Source organism: Pyxicephalus adspersus, chromosome 2 (assembly GCF_032062135.1).
Source record: "Pyxicephalus adspersus chromosome 2, UCB_Pads_2.0, whole genome shotgun sequence".
NCBI lineage: Eukaryota > Metazoa > Chordata > Amphibia > Anura > Pyxicephalidae > Pyxicephalus > Pyxicephalus adspersus.
Genome location: NC_092859.1, coordinates 112,631,815 through 112,649,180, shown reverse-complemented (window position 1 = coordinate 112,649,180; position 17,366 = coordinate 112,631,815). Strand labels below are relative to the sequence as shown.

The following is a 17,366-nucleotide window of genomic DNA, read 5'->3' as shown; positions in this document are numbered from 1 at the left end:
TATATTTCTTAACATTTCTATTTGGAAAACCTACTTCAGACTCTTCTAATCGGGCACAATTTCTGCAAGCTTGTAAGTATTGTCCCTCCAGCATACTTATTTACCAGTGGCTTGGGATGAAACATTAAAGCATGAAGAAGACTATGAAAGGTTGTAGAGTCTTTTATCACTTGTCTCATTGTTTTGTATTTCCACTGACAAATTCAAAAAGGTAACCCAGGCCACAACTACTTGTACACTTTAGATTCATCAGATAATTACCAAGTATTTTAACCAAAATATCAGAATGTTGCTGATGTACTCAAACTCCTCTTTCATCTAAATACAGACTGGCAAAGGTGGGCCTGGGTATCCAGGAATCTGGTGTCCTTCCTTTTTTGATTGCATGATCAATGAAATATTTCTCATCCAACCAATTGTTGGAATTTTTTATGCAGCCTTTTTTATTCTTTTACATTTTTTGACACATCGTATGAGACACATCTCAGTGTAGGTCCCTAACCTCTTGAGCAGTTCATTTCTGTCTGGAGTTATAGATCTAAGGGCAGTACATTGTTTTTCACAAAAAATTATTTTACAGTATAATATTAGTAGAGTATAAAAAAAGTTGGAAACACAAAATCATGTCAAAATAGTCAATTAAATAAATGAAAAAATTATTTTTTAAAAAATAAATAAATAATATACTTAAATATTAAATAATATACTTAAATATTACACATAAAAATCCACTGTATTGCATTCAATACAGTTATTTTGTATTGAATGCAATACAAATGGATTTTGAATTTCCCGCCCCGCTGGCAACGTACGCACGCATCGACGTCATTTCGCATCGTACGAAAGACGACGCCGGACGCTGATGGATCAGGTAAGACTCAATTTACTATTTCTTCCTATAGGTTTACCTACCCAGAGTGTGACTTGGGGTTACTGCTTTTAGCATGTTTTTTCTACCCCGAGTCACACTCGGGGTTAGTGCACAGGAGGTTAAAGAGGAACTAAACTAAAAAAACCTTCAGTCCTGCGCTGCCATCTTGGTTCCCTATTTCGGGTTCTTCCTATGTCACCCATCCTACGATCGGGTGACGTAGGATGAGAAAAAAAATTTGCAAATCTCTGCACATGCGTGAGAATGGCAAATTTTTCTTTGTGCAAAAAGGCTCCTAGGGCATGCGCAGAAAGAGCACTGAAAAACCTTCTGGGATGCCCGACGTAGGTATCCAGTGGAAGGTTTTGCCCTCTCATTCATTCTCGACTGCCTAGGCGGCCGAGAATTAGAGGGCGGTGCTGCACCCTTTTTTAAAAAAAAAAAAAAAAAAAAAAGAATTTTTACCTTACATAAAAGGGTTGTCTAGAGATTTCAGGTACGCTTTAAGCTAATTTTAGGACTTCAGGACACAGTGTTGACTTTCCAGCTGTGCCTTGTTATAAACGAACTTAATGCTGTAGGTAAAACATCCACAGTATCATGAAATTCCAGCTTTCCTATATAAATAGTTATTTGATCTTCCAAAAACTGGATTCAGTGTGGCCAGTGGACAAGTAACAATCACACAAAGAGTAAAGCATAGTCTGCTCATACCTGCAGATTCCCCATCAGGAGTATTACACGTTGTTATTCTCTTCACCAACTCAGGTATTCGCCGATTGTATTTCTCAACAATAGCAATTCTGCCTTCCAGCTCTCTGTCTTCAGAACTCACTGCATACTCCTTTAAAGCTGCAAACCCTCCTCTTCTTAACCACGTGGCTATAAATTTGTCCTGAATGTATAATCTCTCTGCAAAACAGAACATAACAATAAATAAATATAAAAAAAAGACTTCACTGGGTAGTCAAAGCTTTGGTAGAAAAAGTTTTCTCTTTAAATGCATTGTTGGTATCCACAGCTAAACATTCATTACAGACAGGAATCAGAGAAAAGCTCATTAAGCAAAAAATCCTGACTGAGGTTGTAATCGTACCCACTCTTTTAAAAGTATTGCTCCGACAGCTAAATTCCATAACCTGTGGCAATCATAAGATGCAGACCTTCCTCCTTGACAATGCAGAGAGGAAAAATCTCCTTCACTGGTGAAAGTAATATTATTTTGACTGTGTTTCTAACGCTTCAGCACTATTGTTCTTAACAACAAAAAATGAATTCAGAACGCTACAGAAAAAAAACCTACGTCTATTTATTTCTGATTCTGGCTGTTGCAGTATCCATATGTCATAGATTTTATTCAAACCAAATTTTTCTGGCCCCTGAAAATAAGAAAAAAAAAAAGTTTAGCAATGAAAATTTTCATGGTGAATCTTAACACGACATGATTTCGCTTTATCCCCTTGTGCAGACAAATAAAGTAAAAAAAATAACAAGTAATAAAATAAATGTTTTTTTTTTTTATATATTTCAGTTATGGGTACAAATTTGACAAACATTGTACAAATTTGGACTACCTAATACTGCAGGGACACGCTCAGACATTTCACAAAATGCTGGAGAACTGCCAAAAAAACCTTCTAGATTTAGATAACTGTTATAGTTAATTTTATAAGGCACATAATGTACAAAGCTGTTAATCCTAAATATGTCTGTGTATGTGAAATTTTGCATACAGCCTGGAGATCAATAAATGAAGATAAGTGTGCTTCCTAGTGGCTACAAAGACCTGCACAAAGACAAACATTTTTTGTTTTTTATTAACAGCAAATTGCAAACATTCAAACAATGATAGTGGACAAATGGCTGCATCTTTCCTTTTTGATTTTTAATATGAATACAATAAGGTATGCCATGCTAAAGGATAACTCATAGGCAACACGTAAATAAAACACAGATATAAACATTATTAAAAAGTTAGCAGTATATACACACAGATGAAAACATACCCCAATGATATGGATTTTTGAAGGAGTTTCTCCTTCTGTAACAAGGACAGCTTGATCAAACACACAAGAGTTGCTTCTGGATAAAATGGCCACTTTTGATTGGGAAGACTCATGGACGGTACCTGTAAAACATGTTATTATGACTGATGGGTTCATATTATAAGACAGTTTATTAAATAAATCAGTGCAAAGTGTAATGGTGACGTGCAGTGTGTAGTAACCCCCAGCATCTACATACATTACTAAACATAAAAGAAAGAGTAAAACATATGTTAAATTGTACCCATTACTAGTCTAAAGCTTCTAAAACTTTACTATAGAGAACTATGGATGGACTGGAAGTCAGACTGATGTGCCATGAACCTGCGGCCACTGTTCAGGAAAAGATCTAATCCACACATTCAAACAATTTACTGAAGGGGAAGGTAAATCAGCCCAAATCTCTTAACATGAGTTTCATTTAAAGATCATTTTAAATATATGTCAAGAGGCTTTTTCTCATATATCTGCCAGTTTATAGTAACTTTACTAATAAACATGACTGTACAACAGAAGACAACACTAGATACCTGTGGAGTTCTATTATAAGTGAAATCATTTATAGTGTTTTGAGAATCATCATAATCACTCATCGAGCTTATGAGAGGGTAAAAACATATTATTAAAAAAAGAAAAGAAAAAAAGAAAAAGATGTTTCTGCAACACAATACTCACTGATGTTTCCCCTATTTGTCTAAATTAACTAAGTTAACAAATTGTAAAATGTCATTACCCTGTGCAGTCACTTTACTCAACGTCCTCAAGTAAGCAGACCTGAACCAGGGGCTTTAGCATTTTTGAAGCCATTTGAGCTACTCACCAGCTATAGTGCAGATGGCTGTGATACTTGCAAAGGCTATTCCTACCCTGCAGAAGTGCCCTGAGAAAAGTTTGCACCTATATATTGTGAGGATGCTTGTTCTACTGGACTCACAAGCTATTAGTGAGCATATACTTCTAAACAGAACGGTCATATTCTACCATCAGCGGCAGACATAGTTGTGATCAATTTTTGGGTAAGAATCAAACTATTTAGAGCTCATTTTAAACACATCTACTGAATGACAACAGCAGTATCCTTATAATACAGAGGATAGGCAGATGGACAATCTTACCAGTCTTACCTTTTTGGTTATTTCCAACTAAGGTCTTATTCCGTACATTCTTACAAACATCAAGTATGGTGGCTCCAATATAAGCTATTTCAGCACCAAATCGAAAGCTCTAGAACATAAGAACATCAAATATTTACTTATTCTAATAAACAGGAGGGTCAGACTATTAAATCAGACCATTTAAAGGTTGAAACATTCATATTAAATGAGAACAAGAAACATTGTAAGTTTGTTTTTAATAAATGGATTATCAATTTTAGGTTTTCGATAAAAAATAGATTTTTTGTTTATTGGCTAAGACACCCAATAATACCGAAAAAGACCCAACTGTGTGAGAAGCTTTATAATAAAGCTCCCGGGTTATGCGGAAGTTCCAAGACAATATAACTAAACACAGTTTGTGCAGATTACATCGATACCTGTAAAGAAGTACAATGACAGCAAAATATGTTATTCTGTGTGCAATTTCCCTATGATTGTTTATGGTATGCTGTGCAATCTGACTGCCATTCCCATTGTGTGTGCAATTTTCCTATGACTGGCTATGGTATGCTGTGCATTTTAGATGAACTTATTGCACAAATTTGAATCTGGCCATAACACTATCCGTTTCCTATCTATTTGTCCCAGTTCAGAGTTAAATGGTTTTATTGCCCTGCCAATCCCCTCCCCTACCAAGGTTCAACTGATATCCAAAATACCCTGTTACTCCCATCAGTCCATCCATATTGAGGGCCCAAAGCACTTCAATTTAAACAACAGGCAAGGTCACGTGCCCAAATCTTAAGTGCCAAAATTATAGGTGCTTTGGGAATTGAACCAGGTTTTGTAACAGAATTGGACATACCATTATACTACCTCTGCCGCTGCCATCCTGAACTGTTTTTTCACCAAGCTACTCCCTGACTGATTGCTAGCCCACTCCTGGAACTTAACAAGATGACAATCTTCACTACAACCCATATAACAAACAGGAACTGCTCACATGGACTTTAGTCTCCTGCACTGCATTATGTACTCCTATGACTCACAACTACCTGTTATAATGCATTGATCACCCTGCACTCTCTCTGCTTGCCCTATTCCCTCCTCTCCTCCCAGTGTGTTAACCCCTTCTCTGTTTGCTCCATTACTCTCCTGCTTTCTCAGTCAGTACTTCTGCTCCTTTTTACTACTTGCTGGTGACATCTCACCCAACCCTGGTCCCCCTCACAGCCTCTCTCTTTCCTACCCTCTCACCAACATTCACCCTCCGCTAACCTCATTACTATCCCCACTACCTACAATCTCTTACCTCCTCTCTATGGCAGTCTATGGAAAGTCAGATCTGTGGGCAATAAATTAACCTCCATACACAACCTTCTCCTCTCTTAATCTATACATTTCCTGGCTCTCTTTGAAACTTAGCTTTCCTCCTCAGACTCTGCCTCTGCTATGGAGGCCTACACTACACACATACCCCTAGACCTGGCAAAAAAGTAGGGGGTGGCGTGGGTCTCATTCTCTCACCTAACTGAACATAGAGAGACCTTCATACCCTGCCTTCTATCATTTGACCTCTTTTGAAGTCCACTCTGTCCGTCTTTTCCGCCCCCTACCCCTATTGTTGCTGTCGTCTACCGCCCGTCCAGCCCAGCCTCACAATTTTTGGACAACTTTGCCTCTTATCTCCCACATATTCTTTCCCATGACCTGCCCACCCTCATCCTTGGTGACTTTAATCTTGCAATGGATGACCCCCAACCATCCTTCCTCAGCCAAACCTCTCTCCATCACCTCCCTCTTCGGCCTCACACACATTAGATCTGGTATTTTTTCAAACTCTACACCCTCACCCACCTTGATGACTTATTATTTCCTCCTTCTGACCACAACCTAAAATACCTTGAACCTATTTAACTCCTGCCCCCCTTCACCACATCCCAGACCTGGCCAATGGCAGAGAGATATCCGTAACCTTGACCACAAGCTTTTCTCAAACTGCCTTACATCCCTCACCTCCACTCTCCAAAATCACCTCCGCACATGAAGATGCCACTCAGTTAAACCACTCTCTTTCTGTGACTCTGGATAAAGTTGCCCCTGCCACCTTCTGCTACCCCCGCTCTGCCAACCCCCGTCCCTGGCACAACAATCACACCAAACAGCTACAAAAGTCTGTTCGTGCAGCTGAGCACCAGTGGAGGAAATCTGGCCTCAGCACTGACTTCATGGACTACAAAGCCAGACTACATCACTTTAACACAGAGCTCACTATCACCAAACAAAATTATTTCTCCGCTGTCATTTCCTCTCAAGCTTCCAAGCCATGCCGTCTCTTCTCAACAATTGACTCCCTCCTAAATCTTGTCTTGGCATCACCTTTGATTCTGCCTTCTCATTCACCCCCCATATTCAGAAAATTTCCAGGTCCTGTCACTTTCTGCTGCGCAACATCGCCAAAATCCGCCCCTACCTGTCCCCAGAGACCACCAAACTTCTCGTACATGCTCTTATCATCTCTCGTCTGGACTACTGTAACCCCCTCCTCTCTGGTATTCTACTAACTCGACTCTCTCCTCTACAATCTATTATGAATGTTACAGCCAGATTCATCCATCCTTCCCTCCGCTCCTCTTCCGCTGCATCTCTTTGCAGTTCCCTCCATTGGCTTCCATTTCACCTTAGAATCAAATTCAAGCTCCTGTGCTTTGCCTTAAAATCCCTACACAGTTATTGTCTTACTTACCTTTATGACCTGGTAGAAAAATACTCCCCTAGCTGCTCTCTTCGCTCCTCCAATGACCTACTAATAACTTCCTCACTCATAACCTCGTCACATGCACAGATTCAAGACTTTTCTAGTGCTGCCCCGACTTACTGGAATGGTCTTCCTCGTCCTATTCGGCTTGCTCCTACGTTCAAAATGCATGTAAGGGGCTGCAAGCAATTTACTTATTTCTAACATCTTCAGGGTCCACATGGTGCTACCACTGTTATTTGCATACTGTGTGTTATCATTCAATATCTAGTTGTCTCTTATTTATTCCAACAAATCAAAAGTTTTTAGCAAAGATTATATGACAATGGAAATTCAGATTTTGAAGTCAATTTAAGAGCCTGTTTAGGGTGAAACATGTCGGAAAAGATGGATCAATGGTGACGCTTTTTGTCCCTGTCTGTTAATAGTAACATAGTTCTCTTTGGGATGACATCATTGGTGGGTGTCTCAGTGACGGGTTACATTTACTAGTGATTTCTAGTGAAGTCATGTAGAAAAAAAACTGAGCTTCGAACACGCTTGCACCCCTGACTGGCAGCACTGGCGCTACATATTAGGCTTTTGAAGCAGGGGCATCCAAGATTTAAGGACAATTTACATAAAAGTGGATATCATATCTTATCTTTTCTGGTTGTTCATAACCCAAAAGGAGCAACCAGATAAAGAATCCTTAGGCTTTGCATTTATGTAGAATCTCTGTAGCGGCAAATGATTTTCTGTGAACATTTTCATGACAGATGAATGAATGAGCTTTGTACACACAGTGCTGTTTAGTTTTATGGAGAAGGGAGGACAAGTGAGCGGCAAATACCTGTGCTCTCCTCCGTGGAGATAATACATATAAGATTTTCGCCCAAGATGCACACGACTGTTTATCTCATCTTCAACAATGATTTGACATGTATACACAGCCTTACAGTTACCACGTGTGTAAAACTGATTTTGAAGGTTTACAGACTGTAGTTGATTTATTAACATGCCAAATATCATTCCATATACAAACTGACCTGAGTAAGATAGAAAATATGAGTGTGTGGCACTTCACAAAGGGCATTCACTGCTCCACGGAAGGTGTAGATTTGCTGGTGAGGATCCCCAACAAATATTTTGCCACATGTTTGAAAAAGGACAACCTCCATAATAGCTGAAAATAAATGAATAGTGACAGTTAGATAATCAATTCAACATGGTAAACAACTTCCCAGACCTGTTAGCATTACCTGTTCTATCTGAACTAGTATTTGCTATATTGTTCTTTATAGAAGCTATGGTGCACAGATGAGGTAGAAAGAAGCACAGAGTGATAGGTTTTTGGATTTAGCACATAGAAGGGCAGTGTGATTCTTAGACCCTTTTAGCTGGGTGCACCACTTGGCACTTTTCAGTATCCACCTGGCTATCACAATACAGGGAAACTGGATAGGTGGAGCATAATTCAAAGACAATAGAAAAATGGGACAACTATAAAATATTAGGAAGGAGGTCACATCCTCCCTATACACAGAAATACTACACTGCAGTAGCTGAGCTAGAGGAAGAAGTGGCAAGTGGTCCCTGAAAAGTATGATTGGGTCATAAAAACAAAAGATCATTTTTGTCACTCAGCAAGCAATAAAATCAATAAAATTTACATTTGTCACCATATGACTTATTCTACTTATAGAATCAAAAATGATAGAGCTTATCACTTTCCTATTTAAAGTTGTATGTAAATCCAATAATGAAAAGTAAGTTTCATTTTTAGCCTACAGCTTTGTTTAAATTAATACTTGATGATCCTCCGATAAGGGTCCTGGATCAAGCCCTTTCTCTAATAGGATGTTTAAAAATAAAACAGCAAATGTTTATTGTAAGTGGTTTTGTAACAAATACATATTATCCAGGTAGGGTTTACATCTAATTTAAACTTAATATTCAAAATTGAGGTTTGCACTGCTTATGTGACTACCATCCCTTGGACAATAAGGAGATTTAGAGAGATACTGATTGGTCCTTACTTTTGCCAAGTGCATAGGATTGCAGTACTGACTTTTGTGCAAATAAAAAAAAAACATTATTTCATGAATCTAAACTTACATGGTGTGCAGTCCTGTGCTTCATCAACAAATATGACATCATAAGAAGAGAGATTAGGTCTGCGGAGCTGCCACAGCTTTAGGTAGCCTGTGTGTGAAAAAGTACAGTTGGAACAATACTGCACTGGTTAAAATGACACAATACTGGGTTATGGTGGGGTCAGTAGTGTACACTAGTGTTGGTCGAATATCTCTATACTATTCGATTTGACAGCTATTCGAGCGAATAGTGAGATATTGTTCGGGTGATCGAATGCCGAATTCGAACACCACTGAAGTCAATAGTGGGAGAATTCCGGTTGTTTTTAGGGACAATTAAGGGCTGCAAGAGCAATTAGATTGCTCTTGCAGCCCTTTACTAGTTGTATGTGTTCTTGGATAGAGTTTCTATATCCAGGAACACAGGGAGTCCTCTGTTCTTGGATAGAGAAACACATACTACAGGGCTGCGGCAGCGATCCTGATTGCTGTTGCTGCACTGTAACAGTAGTATGTGTTCTTGGATAGAGTTTCTCTATCCAAGAACACAGGGCACTAGATGTGATGAATGGGAAAAACTTGTCCCCATTCAACCTCTAGTGCCTGGGGATCACCTGCAGTCACAGCTGTGATCGCAACGTTTCCACGGTCATATGACCGTGGGAACTGAACTGCAGATAAACTCTGCAGTTCCAGTACCATCCCCGGGGAACTGCAGGTTAATTAACCTGTAGTGCCCTGGGGATGGCCTGCAGTCACAGCTGTGACCGTGGGAACTAAACTGCAGATGGGATCCCTGGGATCGTTATATAACCTGTAGTGCCCCGGGGATCGCACACTCTTCTCAATGACTGCAGCAGGTTCCAGCCCGCAAGTATCTCTTAAGCTGCGTACACACTTCCAATTTTTATCGTTCAAAATGGACGACGAACGAACGACGAACGATCGATTGGGCAAAAATCGTTCGTAAAAAAAGTAACCAACGACGCCGACGAACGAGGAAAGTCGTTGGAAATGAACGACCGGACCGGCGGATCGGATTGGACGACGATCGTTGACCATCGTTCGTGTGTACGATCGTTCATTGATCGTCCATGGTCTGAGCATGCGTGATGAACGAACGTTCGTTCACTTCCTGTCGTGCACGTCACTCCCTGTATCGCTCAAACGATCGCATCTATTGTGTGTACAATATCTACGAACGATCGTGTCGTTATCTGTATGTACAGGATCGGTGCTATATGATCGTTCGCAGATATCGTGCAGGATCGTTCAACAACGATAATAATTGGAAGTGTGTACATAGCTTTACTCTGTAACACACACAGTAATATGATACATTTGTTACATTTTTCTCAGTGGATAAAAGAAAAATGTAACAAATGTATCATAATATTTCTGTGCTGGAAAGTGTGTTACAGAGAGAGATATCATCTCATTGTAGGATAACCTGTAAAAAAAAAAAAAAAAAAAAAAAAAAAAACAAATTCGAACACCAGCACTAGTGTACACATGCTTATATATTTCATCATTGTATGTGTCAGGCTTCTCTTTGTGAAGAACATTATTTGTATAGCTAACTTGGTGCAGGTGTTCCAGGAAATATTGTAAATGTCAATACTGTTAAACTTGCTCTGCCCATTAAAGTGGAACTAACAACATAAAAATAAACATTGCTAGCAAACAGGTTGTTTAGTGCAGAAGGTATGGACAATGTCCCTTTTGCAATAAAATAAACAAACTTGCCCGTTAGCAATTTTTAAATTACACTCTACTGTCCTCGCTCAGTTGCAGGTACCGCCATCTTCACCATCTTGACACGCCAGGATGGAATAACATAATTCTTGCGCATGCATATAGGAGTTTATTCCCAGCAGATTGGGTTATGCTGAAATAAGTATATGCATGTGCACCTCAGTGTACATTTCAGATAAGATTTATTAACATAGCAAATAACCTCAGTGCTATATGGCAGACACAAGGGCTGCTTTTAAAATATACCCAGTAGTGGAGTCTTTCCCATGGCATTGCATTGGTAACTGTTCCTTTGGTTAGGAGGAAGAAAGTCATAAGTACAAATACTTAAAAATAGCAAGAATCTCGACTTCCTTTCCCTCCTAGCCAAGTAATCATTTACCCCAAGTAGGGCAGGAGGGGGACCCTACCACATTGATTTGCTAAATAGAAGCATAGAGCTGGGCTTCAAGCCTGTAAGATTAGTTCTGATAAAATGGTATTCAATATAGCAAAATGTATCATGTTAGATCATATTAATTTTCCCATAAAATGATGCTAGACCAAGATCTCACCATCATGTGTTATTTTGTAAGCAAGCTCCTTGGTTTCATCAAGACTTTTCATTCTTTCCCAAATCCTATTTGCTTCTCTTACTGCAAACTATATGAAGAAAAAAATGCATATTAGGTATGTATGTTTTTGTATGAAAGAAATAAATACCAGTTTGTGTTTTTAACTTTCTAAATTTTGGTTTTAAAGAATTTTCCTATCTTCTTTTTTTGTTTCTTTTATTCCACTGCATTCACAAAGTGTTCAATAAGTGGTATCTTTTTACTGTAGTCACAATAGCTATTGCTTAGAAAAAGAACCTATAAAAGGTAAAGATAAAATAGTCACCTGTTGTTGTTGTGGAGATACTATCTGAAGCTCTCCACGATTATTTTTGCACCATATTGGAACGTGGTCTACCTCAATCTCAGTATCTGCAGAAGCAAAAAAATGCTCCAAAGTCTTAACAACTAGCTTTGCTCTGACAAAACCAGCCTGACCTTCAGGAAGAACAAAATTGACTGTGTACGCTGTAAGTTTGGAGGGGTTTATCTTGTTTCTTTGGCGATATCTGAAAGACAAAAGAGAAAGCACAACAAAATCACCCATTTATTTACACTAGATTGCTAAACGTGTCCGAATACAGGGAACTACCCCAATCAAAAGCTCAAATTCTACTCTTCATTGTACAATTTAGAGCAATAATTTGAGGTCTACTGAGCATTATACAGTTAGGTCCATAAATATTTGGACAGAGACAACTTTTTTCTAATTTTGGTTCTGTACATTACCACAATTCCTTTTAAATGAAACAACTCAGATGCAGTTGAACTGCAGACTTTCAGCTTTAATTCAGTGGGTTGAACAGAAAGATTGCATAAAAATGTGAGGAACTAAAGCCTTTTTTGTCTCTGAACACCTCAGAATTCATTCGGCTGCTTCTGTCCTGTGTCACATCATGGATAAACACCAGTGTCCCAGTGCCATGGCAGCCATGCATGCCCAAGCAATCACACTGCCTCCGCCATGTTTTACAGATGATGTGCTATTCTTTGGATGATGAGCTGTTCCACACCTTCTCCATACTTTTTTCTTGCCATCATTCTGGTAAAGGTTGATCCTGGTTTCATTTGTCCAAAGAATGTTTTTCCAGAACTGTGCTGGCTTCTTTAGATGTTTTTGAGCAAAGTCCAATCTGGCCTTTCTATTCTTGAGGCTTATACCTTGCAGTGCACCCTCTGTTATTACTTTCATGCAGTCTTCTCTTTATGATAGACTTAGATATCGGTACGCCTACTTCCTGGAGAGTGTTGTTCACTTGGTTGATGTTGTGAAGGGGTTTCTCTTCACCATGGAAATGATTCTGCGATCATCCACCACTGTTGTCTTCCGGTGCTTTGTTTGTACCAAACTGTAGATTTTGTCACTTCAAATATTGTAGCAATTTTCCGAATGTTTTTTTCTGTTTTTGCAGCTTAAGGATTGTTTCACCTGCATGGAGAGCTCCTTTCACCGCATGTTGTCTGCTCACAGCAAAATCTTCCACATACAAGCACCCCCCACCCTCAAATCAACAAGGGCCTTTTATCTTCTTAATTGATAATTACATAACAAAGGAATTGCCCACACCAGCCCATGAAATAGCCTTTGAGTCAATTGTACAATTACTTTTGAGCCCCTGAAATGAAGTGATTGTGTTAAAAAATAGCTTTAGTTCCTCACATTTTTATGCAATCTTTCTGTTCAACCCACTGAATTAAAGCTGAAAGTCTGCAGTTCAACTGCATCTGAGTTGTTGCATTTAAAATTAATTGTGGTAATGTACAGAAGCAAAATTAGAAAAAAGTTGTCTCTGTCCAAATATTTATGGACCTAACTGTATGTATATACAGAGTAATATGACTCTTTATAAACATAAAAGAAAAGCAATCATATCCAAAGTTGTTTTTATTTTACCTTACTTAAAACGTAAGACTCTTTTGATTACGTGTTTAGCTATTCCCCCTATTAAGCTTATCACAGACAAAAAAGTCAAAAAATAGTATTTGTACTCACTGTTAAGTCCTTTCCATGGGGTCCATTGAGGGACGCAGAAATCCTAAACATTTGGGATAAACTGCTACCTTCAGTACTGGTACAGTAGCAAAAAAAAAAACTGTAGGCCAACCCAAACAACAGATGTATGGGACTGTGTCCCTTAATGGACTTTAAGAAAATAATTTATCAGGAAGTACAAAAATCCAGTTTTATTTATCACTCAGTAAGAGACAGACTGAAACTTCTGTGATGTTCAAAAGCCACCTAACTAAAGCGTGGGCAACACAGCAAACAACCGAGAATGGACAAGGTATACACAGGGAAAAACTGGGGATTGCCGGCATCGCAAAGATTTGTGTGGGACCTTTATGCCTAAAGCTGGAAACAGAACTGGCAACCAAGTGCCAGTCTTGCAAACCTGGTAAACAGTTTTTTTTACTCCCCTCTAGTATAACGTAAAGTTAGTGTGTCACAGATAAAAAAGAAAAAAAAGGTTTAATAGGAGCTGCAATGCTTGGTAGGATATTATGATTGATCAGGGGAGTGTGGCATCATAATTTTGCTTTCAATTGATGTAGCAGACAAGAGTTTTGAAAGCAATATCTTATCACTGTATCACTAAAAAAATTAAAAAGCATAATGATGCACGATTGAACATGTGCATGTAGGTTGCTGGAGTTAAAGGTTATTGGGGGGAGGTTGGTTAATGTGGGGCTGGAAAATGGTAGGATGGCATCCTGTCCTAGGAGTCAACCTTAACTGGGATTGTGGGGGGGGGGGGGGGATTAAATGAGGACTTTCGAACTTTTAACAGGCAAGTCCAAAGAGGAGGATTTAACCTAATGGGTATTCCGGAGATGTTTTGCAATTGGCTCTATAAAACAAATAATTTCTAGAAATGCTGTTGGGGGGTTTCCATTCACATTTTCACATAGATTATATTGAACCTTTTTGCAATCGATGGAAAAGAGGGGGCTTTCCAGATGGCTTAAATGCAGGCCTTAACCAAGGTATATAATGGATGAACTGGAATTAATAGGTTTTCTTTGACATGGGTTTGAAGCAAAAAAAGTTAGGATTTTTTTTCTTAAAAGCAAATTCTGTAAATCTGTAGATAATCTGACAAAATTTAAAGCAACAGGGAATGAGTTTTGGATGAGTCTAGAAAATTTACAACATTATCCCACTGCAATTCTCACACCTGTCTGCGTTGGTTTGGCAGTATTTGTTTCCTAGGGAAGCAGTTTGGGCAAAGTCTATGTGGTCATTTTATTTCTGGGTGAAAGAGAATCATTTGTTCCCATTTTTGTATGTAAGGGGTAAAAGATGGTTAAAAGAGTAAAATTTTAATAGGGAACTTCTTTTGTATCTTTGATATTACTTATGTGTTCATACCTTGTTAGTTGGCAAGTAAAGGAGAGGAGTGGTGGGAGAGGAGTAATAAAATATGTTAATAAAAGTGTACTCCAAAAGCCTAGCAATCTTATTATTCTTACACAGTATTTATATAGTGCCATCATATTACGCAGTGCTGTAAAAAGTCCATAGTCATATCACTAGCTGTCCCTCAAAGGGGCTCACAGTCTAATGTCCCTACCATAGTCATATGTCTGTAATACAGTCTAATAAGTCCAATTTTTGCGGGTAGCCAATTAACCTAAATGCATGTTTTTTGGGATGCGGGAGGAAACTGGAGTACCCGGAGGAGACCAATGCAAACACAGGGAGAACCTGCAAACTCCATGCAGATAGTGTCTTGGCCGAAATTTAAACCTGGGACCTAGGACTGCAAAGGCCAGAGCACTAACTTTTGTGCCACCTATTAGATGTTATGGGACAATAACTCATCAGAAGAGAACACATTTTGCATTTAATTGGTTTAGCTCTAAAATACATGTTGCTCCCTGTTAAGGAAAAAAGTTGGCTTGTTGGAATGTGGGGTGACTGTAGGAAAATGTGGCATTGTGCAAAGTATTTATATAAGTATAGATGTTTGGTTGGCAGATTACTGTAAACTATAAACCACTGCCAACACAAAGTGATATTAGTTCAATCATTAAAACAAACTTACAATTTTCCAGTCTCCTGGAAAGCCAGTGAGTGAAATGTCTTACAGGTGACATTTTCAGGAAAGATGTTGAAAGCATGATCTGCTATGGATTTGTTGAATGTAACATACAGAAAACGTAGACCAGGCCTCTTCTCTGCATACTTAATTAGAGTGGAGGTCTTTCCAGTACCTACAGTAAAAAACAACAGGAACTAAAATATAATATTTCAGAGACAATGTAGAATAGGTGTGTAGTAATGGGGACAACGAAAACCAGGGTTACAATATTATACCAGTAGACTAAATCTTTGCTATCCACCTCCCAACATTATAAAGTAACATGCTACTGTGCAAACCTAAAAGTACAAAAATCTTTTTTACCAAAACCAGAAAACATGTCTGCCACCTACTGTGTACACAGTGTGACTATTTTTGCATTTTTCTCCCTATAAAAGTTCATGGAAACGCAGCTTACAGTAAGTCGGATGCAGGACAAATGCACCTACAATTAATTCTATATGATCTCAGGAGCATCTCAAATGAATGTTAAAAGTACACTGCATTTGACCATTGGGACTGGTATATAAATGCAATCATGTGAAAAAGTAAGTACACCTTATGAAAATTGTTATGTTTTTCAACAAATTTGAACAGGTAAGATCTTAGTAATACAGTGGCTATGAATAAAAGAAATATAATTGAACATATTACACAAAAAATGTGCTATAGACTGAAAAATCAAAAATCAATATACCTGGCCACTGTAACAGCAGACTGAAATTCTGGAGAAAAACCTATGCGAATTGTAAAGGTAAGTGTTAAGAATGGTATGATCTGAGGTTGCTTTACAGCTTTAGGGGAACTTCAGTGCAGTAATTCTGTGAATCAAAGGGTGCTTGATGAGGCCATCTGTCCCAAAGATTATTATTTATGATTCAGTTCCAATATATGTTTTTTAGTCCTTCAAAGAATATTCACAGTGTAATTAGCTTATGCCACTTCCACTCCAGTCCTGATGCTAGCAGGGCTGAAGTAATAAAACAATGTTGACCTGCTAAACATAGTGCTTATTACTTAGCTTTTCCAAAAGAATATATTGCATTTGATGGTTTTACCAAAGTCTTACCTGCAAAAGCCATGATTTTTACAACTTGTCCAGGTTGTATGTTGTGGTTTATTATTTGCTGCTGCTCGTTTGTTAGCTGAAAGGAGGGCTTGTTTCTAAAATGTGTAAGAAAATGTCAACAGTATGAAGAAAATCAACCACCAATTTATTTTTTAAAAAATGTGTGTAATTCAAAAACACGAAAAACAGGTTAACAAAGCAGAGAGTGAATACAGAAATATTTAAAATGCAACTATAAAAAATGGGAGAAGGCAGACTGGTAAACATCTGAAGATGAAATGATTTTTTTTTTTTATTGTCTTTTTTTTATCAAGATTAGCTTTGCTACAATGCTAATGTTCAAGTAATGAACATGCTGAGAGGAGGAAAAAGAAGAATGACAGAGATGAACTCATCAGTTTGCCCCTTCTTCTGTCACGTAAAGGTTACTTTGACCAGAGAAAAATCTGGTTTCTTTTCTGCCAGGCAGGACTATCCTCTATAAGTCCTGGCAGGACTCAACTGACAGAAGTACAGATTCATTGGAGGGTAAAAAAAAGACAACTCTAATATATCTAGCTGTTTGCCTGGAGTCCAGATTTAGGCAGTTCTGGGATTTGAGGAATTAAAAGCAGATCCACTACAACTATATTGGCCTGTGCAAACATTTCTATTTGTTTACAGTATACATAGACTATAGCAGTGTTTTTCAACCGCTGTTCCGCGGCACACTAGTGTGCCTTGAGAGATCTTCGGGTGTACAGAAATATGTTTCTGGGAATACATGCCTATGTAGCCAAAACAGCATGTTTGTTGTTAGGCACCGATCTTGGGGACAGAAGACCCGGTGTTCAGTAGGACTGAGGTCAGGTCTCTGTGCAGAACACTAGAGTTACTACACACCAACAAGAGATGCATCTTTAAAGCAGAATTAAGTATGATTTATAAAATATGATGATAAAGATACTCCCCTGTGCACGTATGGGAGTTATATCATCCCAAACTGGCCAGTGAGGATAGGCATGGACTATGAGCCTTGAAG

The 17,366-nt window shown here is 38.5% G+C and overlaps 1 protein-coding gene across 1 annotated transcript in view; it reads right to left on the bottom strand.

Annotated features, from left to right (window-relative positions):
* The window catches only part of FBH1 (F-box DNA helicase 1), a 32,655-nt gene that overhangs the window by 5,603 nt on the left and 9,686 nt on the right, over window positions 1-17,366 (bottom strand). The window contains exons 8-17 of the mRNA XM_072399063.1: window positions 16,346-16,446; window positions 15,241-15,409; window positions 11,481-11,703; window positions 11,156-11,243; window positions 8,869-8,955; window positions 7,800-7,936; window positions 4,041-4,140; window positions 2,878-2,999; window positions 2,175-2,250; window positions 1,586-1,783 (exon numbers count right to left, since the gene is read on the bottom strand). Of these exons, the coding sequence (XP_072255164.1) occupies window positions 1,586-1,783; window positions 2,175-2,250; window positions 2,878-2,999; window positions 4,041-4,140; window positions 7,800-7,936; window positions 8,869-8,955; window positions 11,156-11,243; window positions 11,481-11,703; window positions 15,241-15,409; window positions 16,346-16,446 (1,301 nt within the window). The remainder of the gene's footprint in view (window positions 1-1,585; window positions 1,784-2,174; window positions 2,251-2,877; window positions 3,000-4,040; window positions 4,141-7,799; window positions 7,937-8,868; window positions 8,956-11,155; window positions 11,244-11,480; window positions 11,704-15,240; window positions 15,410-16,345; window positions 16,447-17,366) is intronic.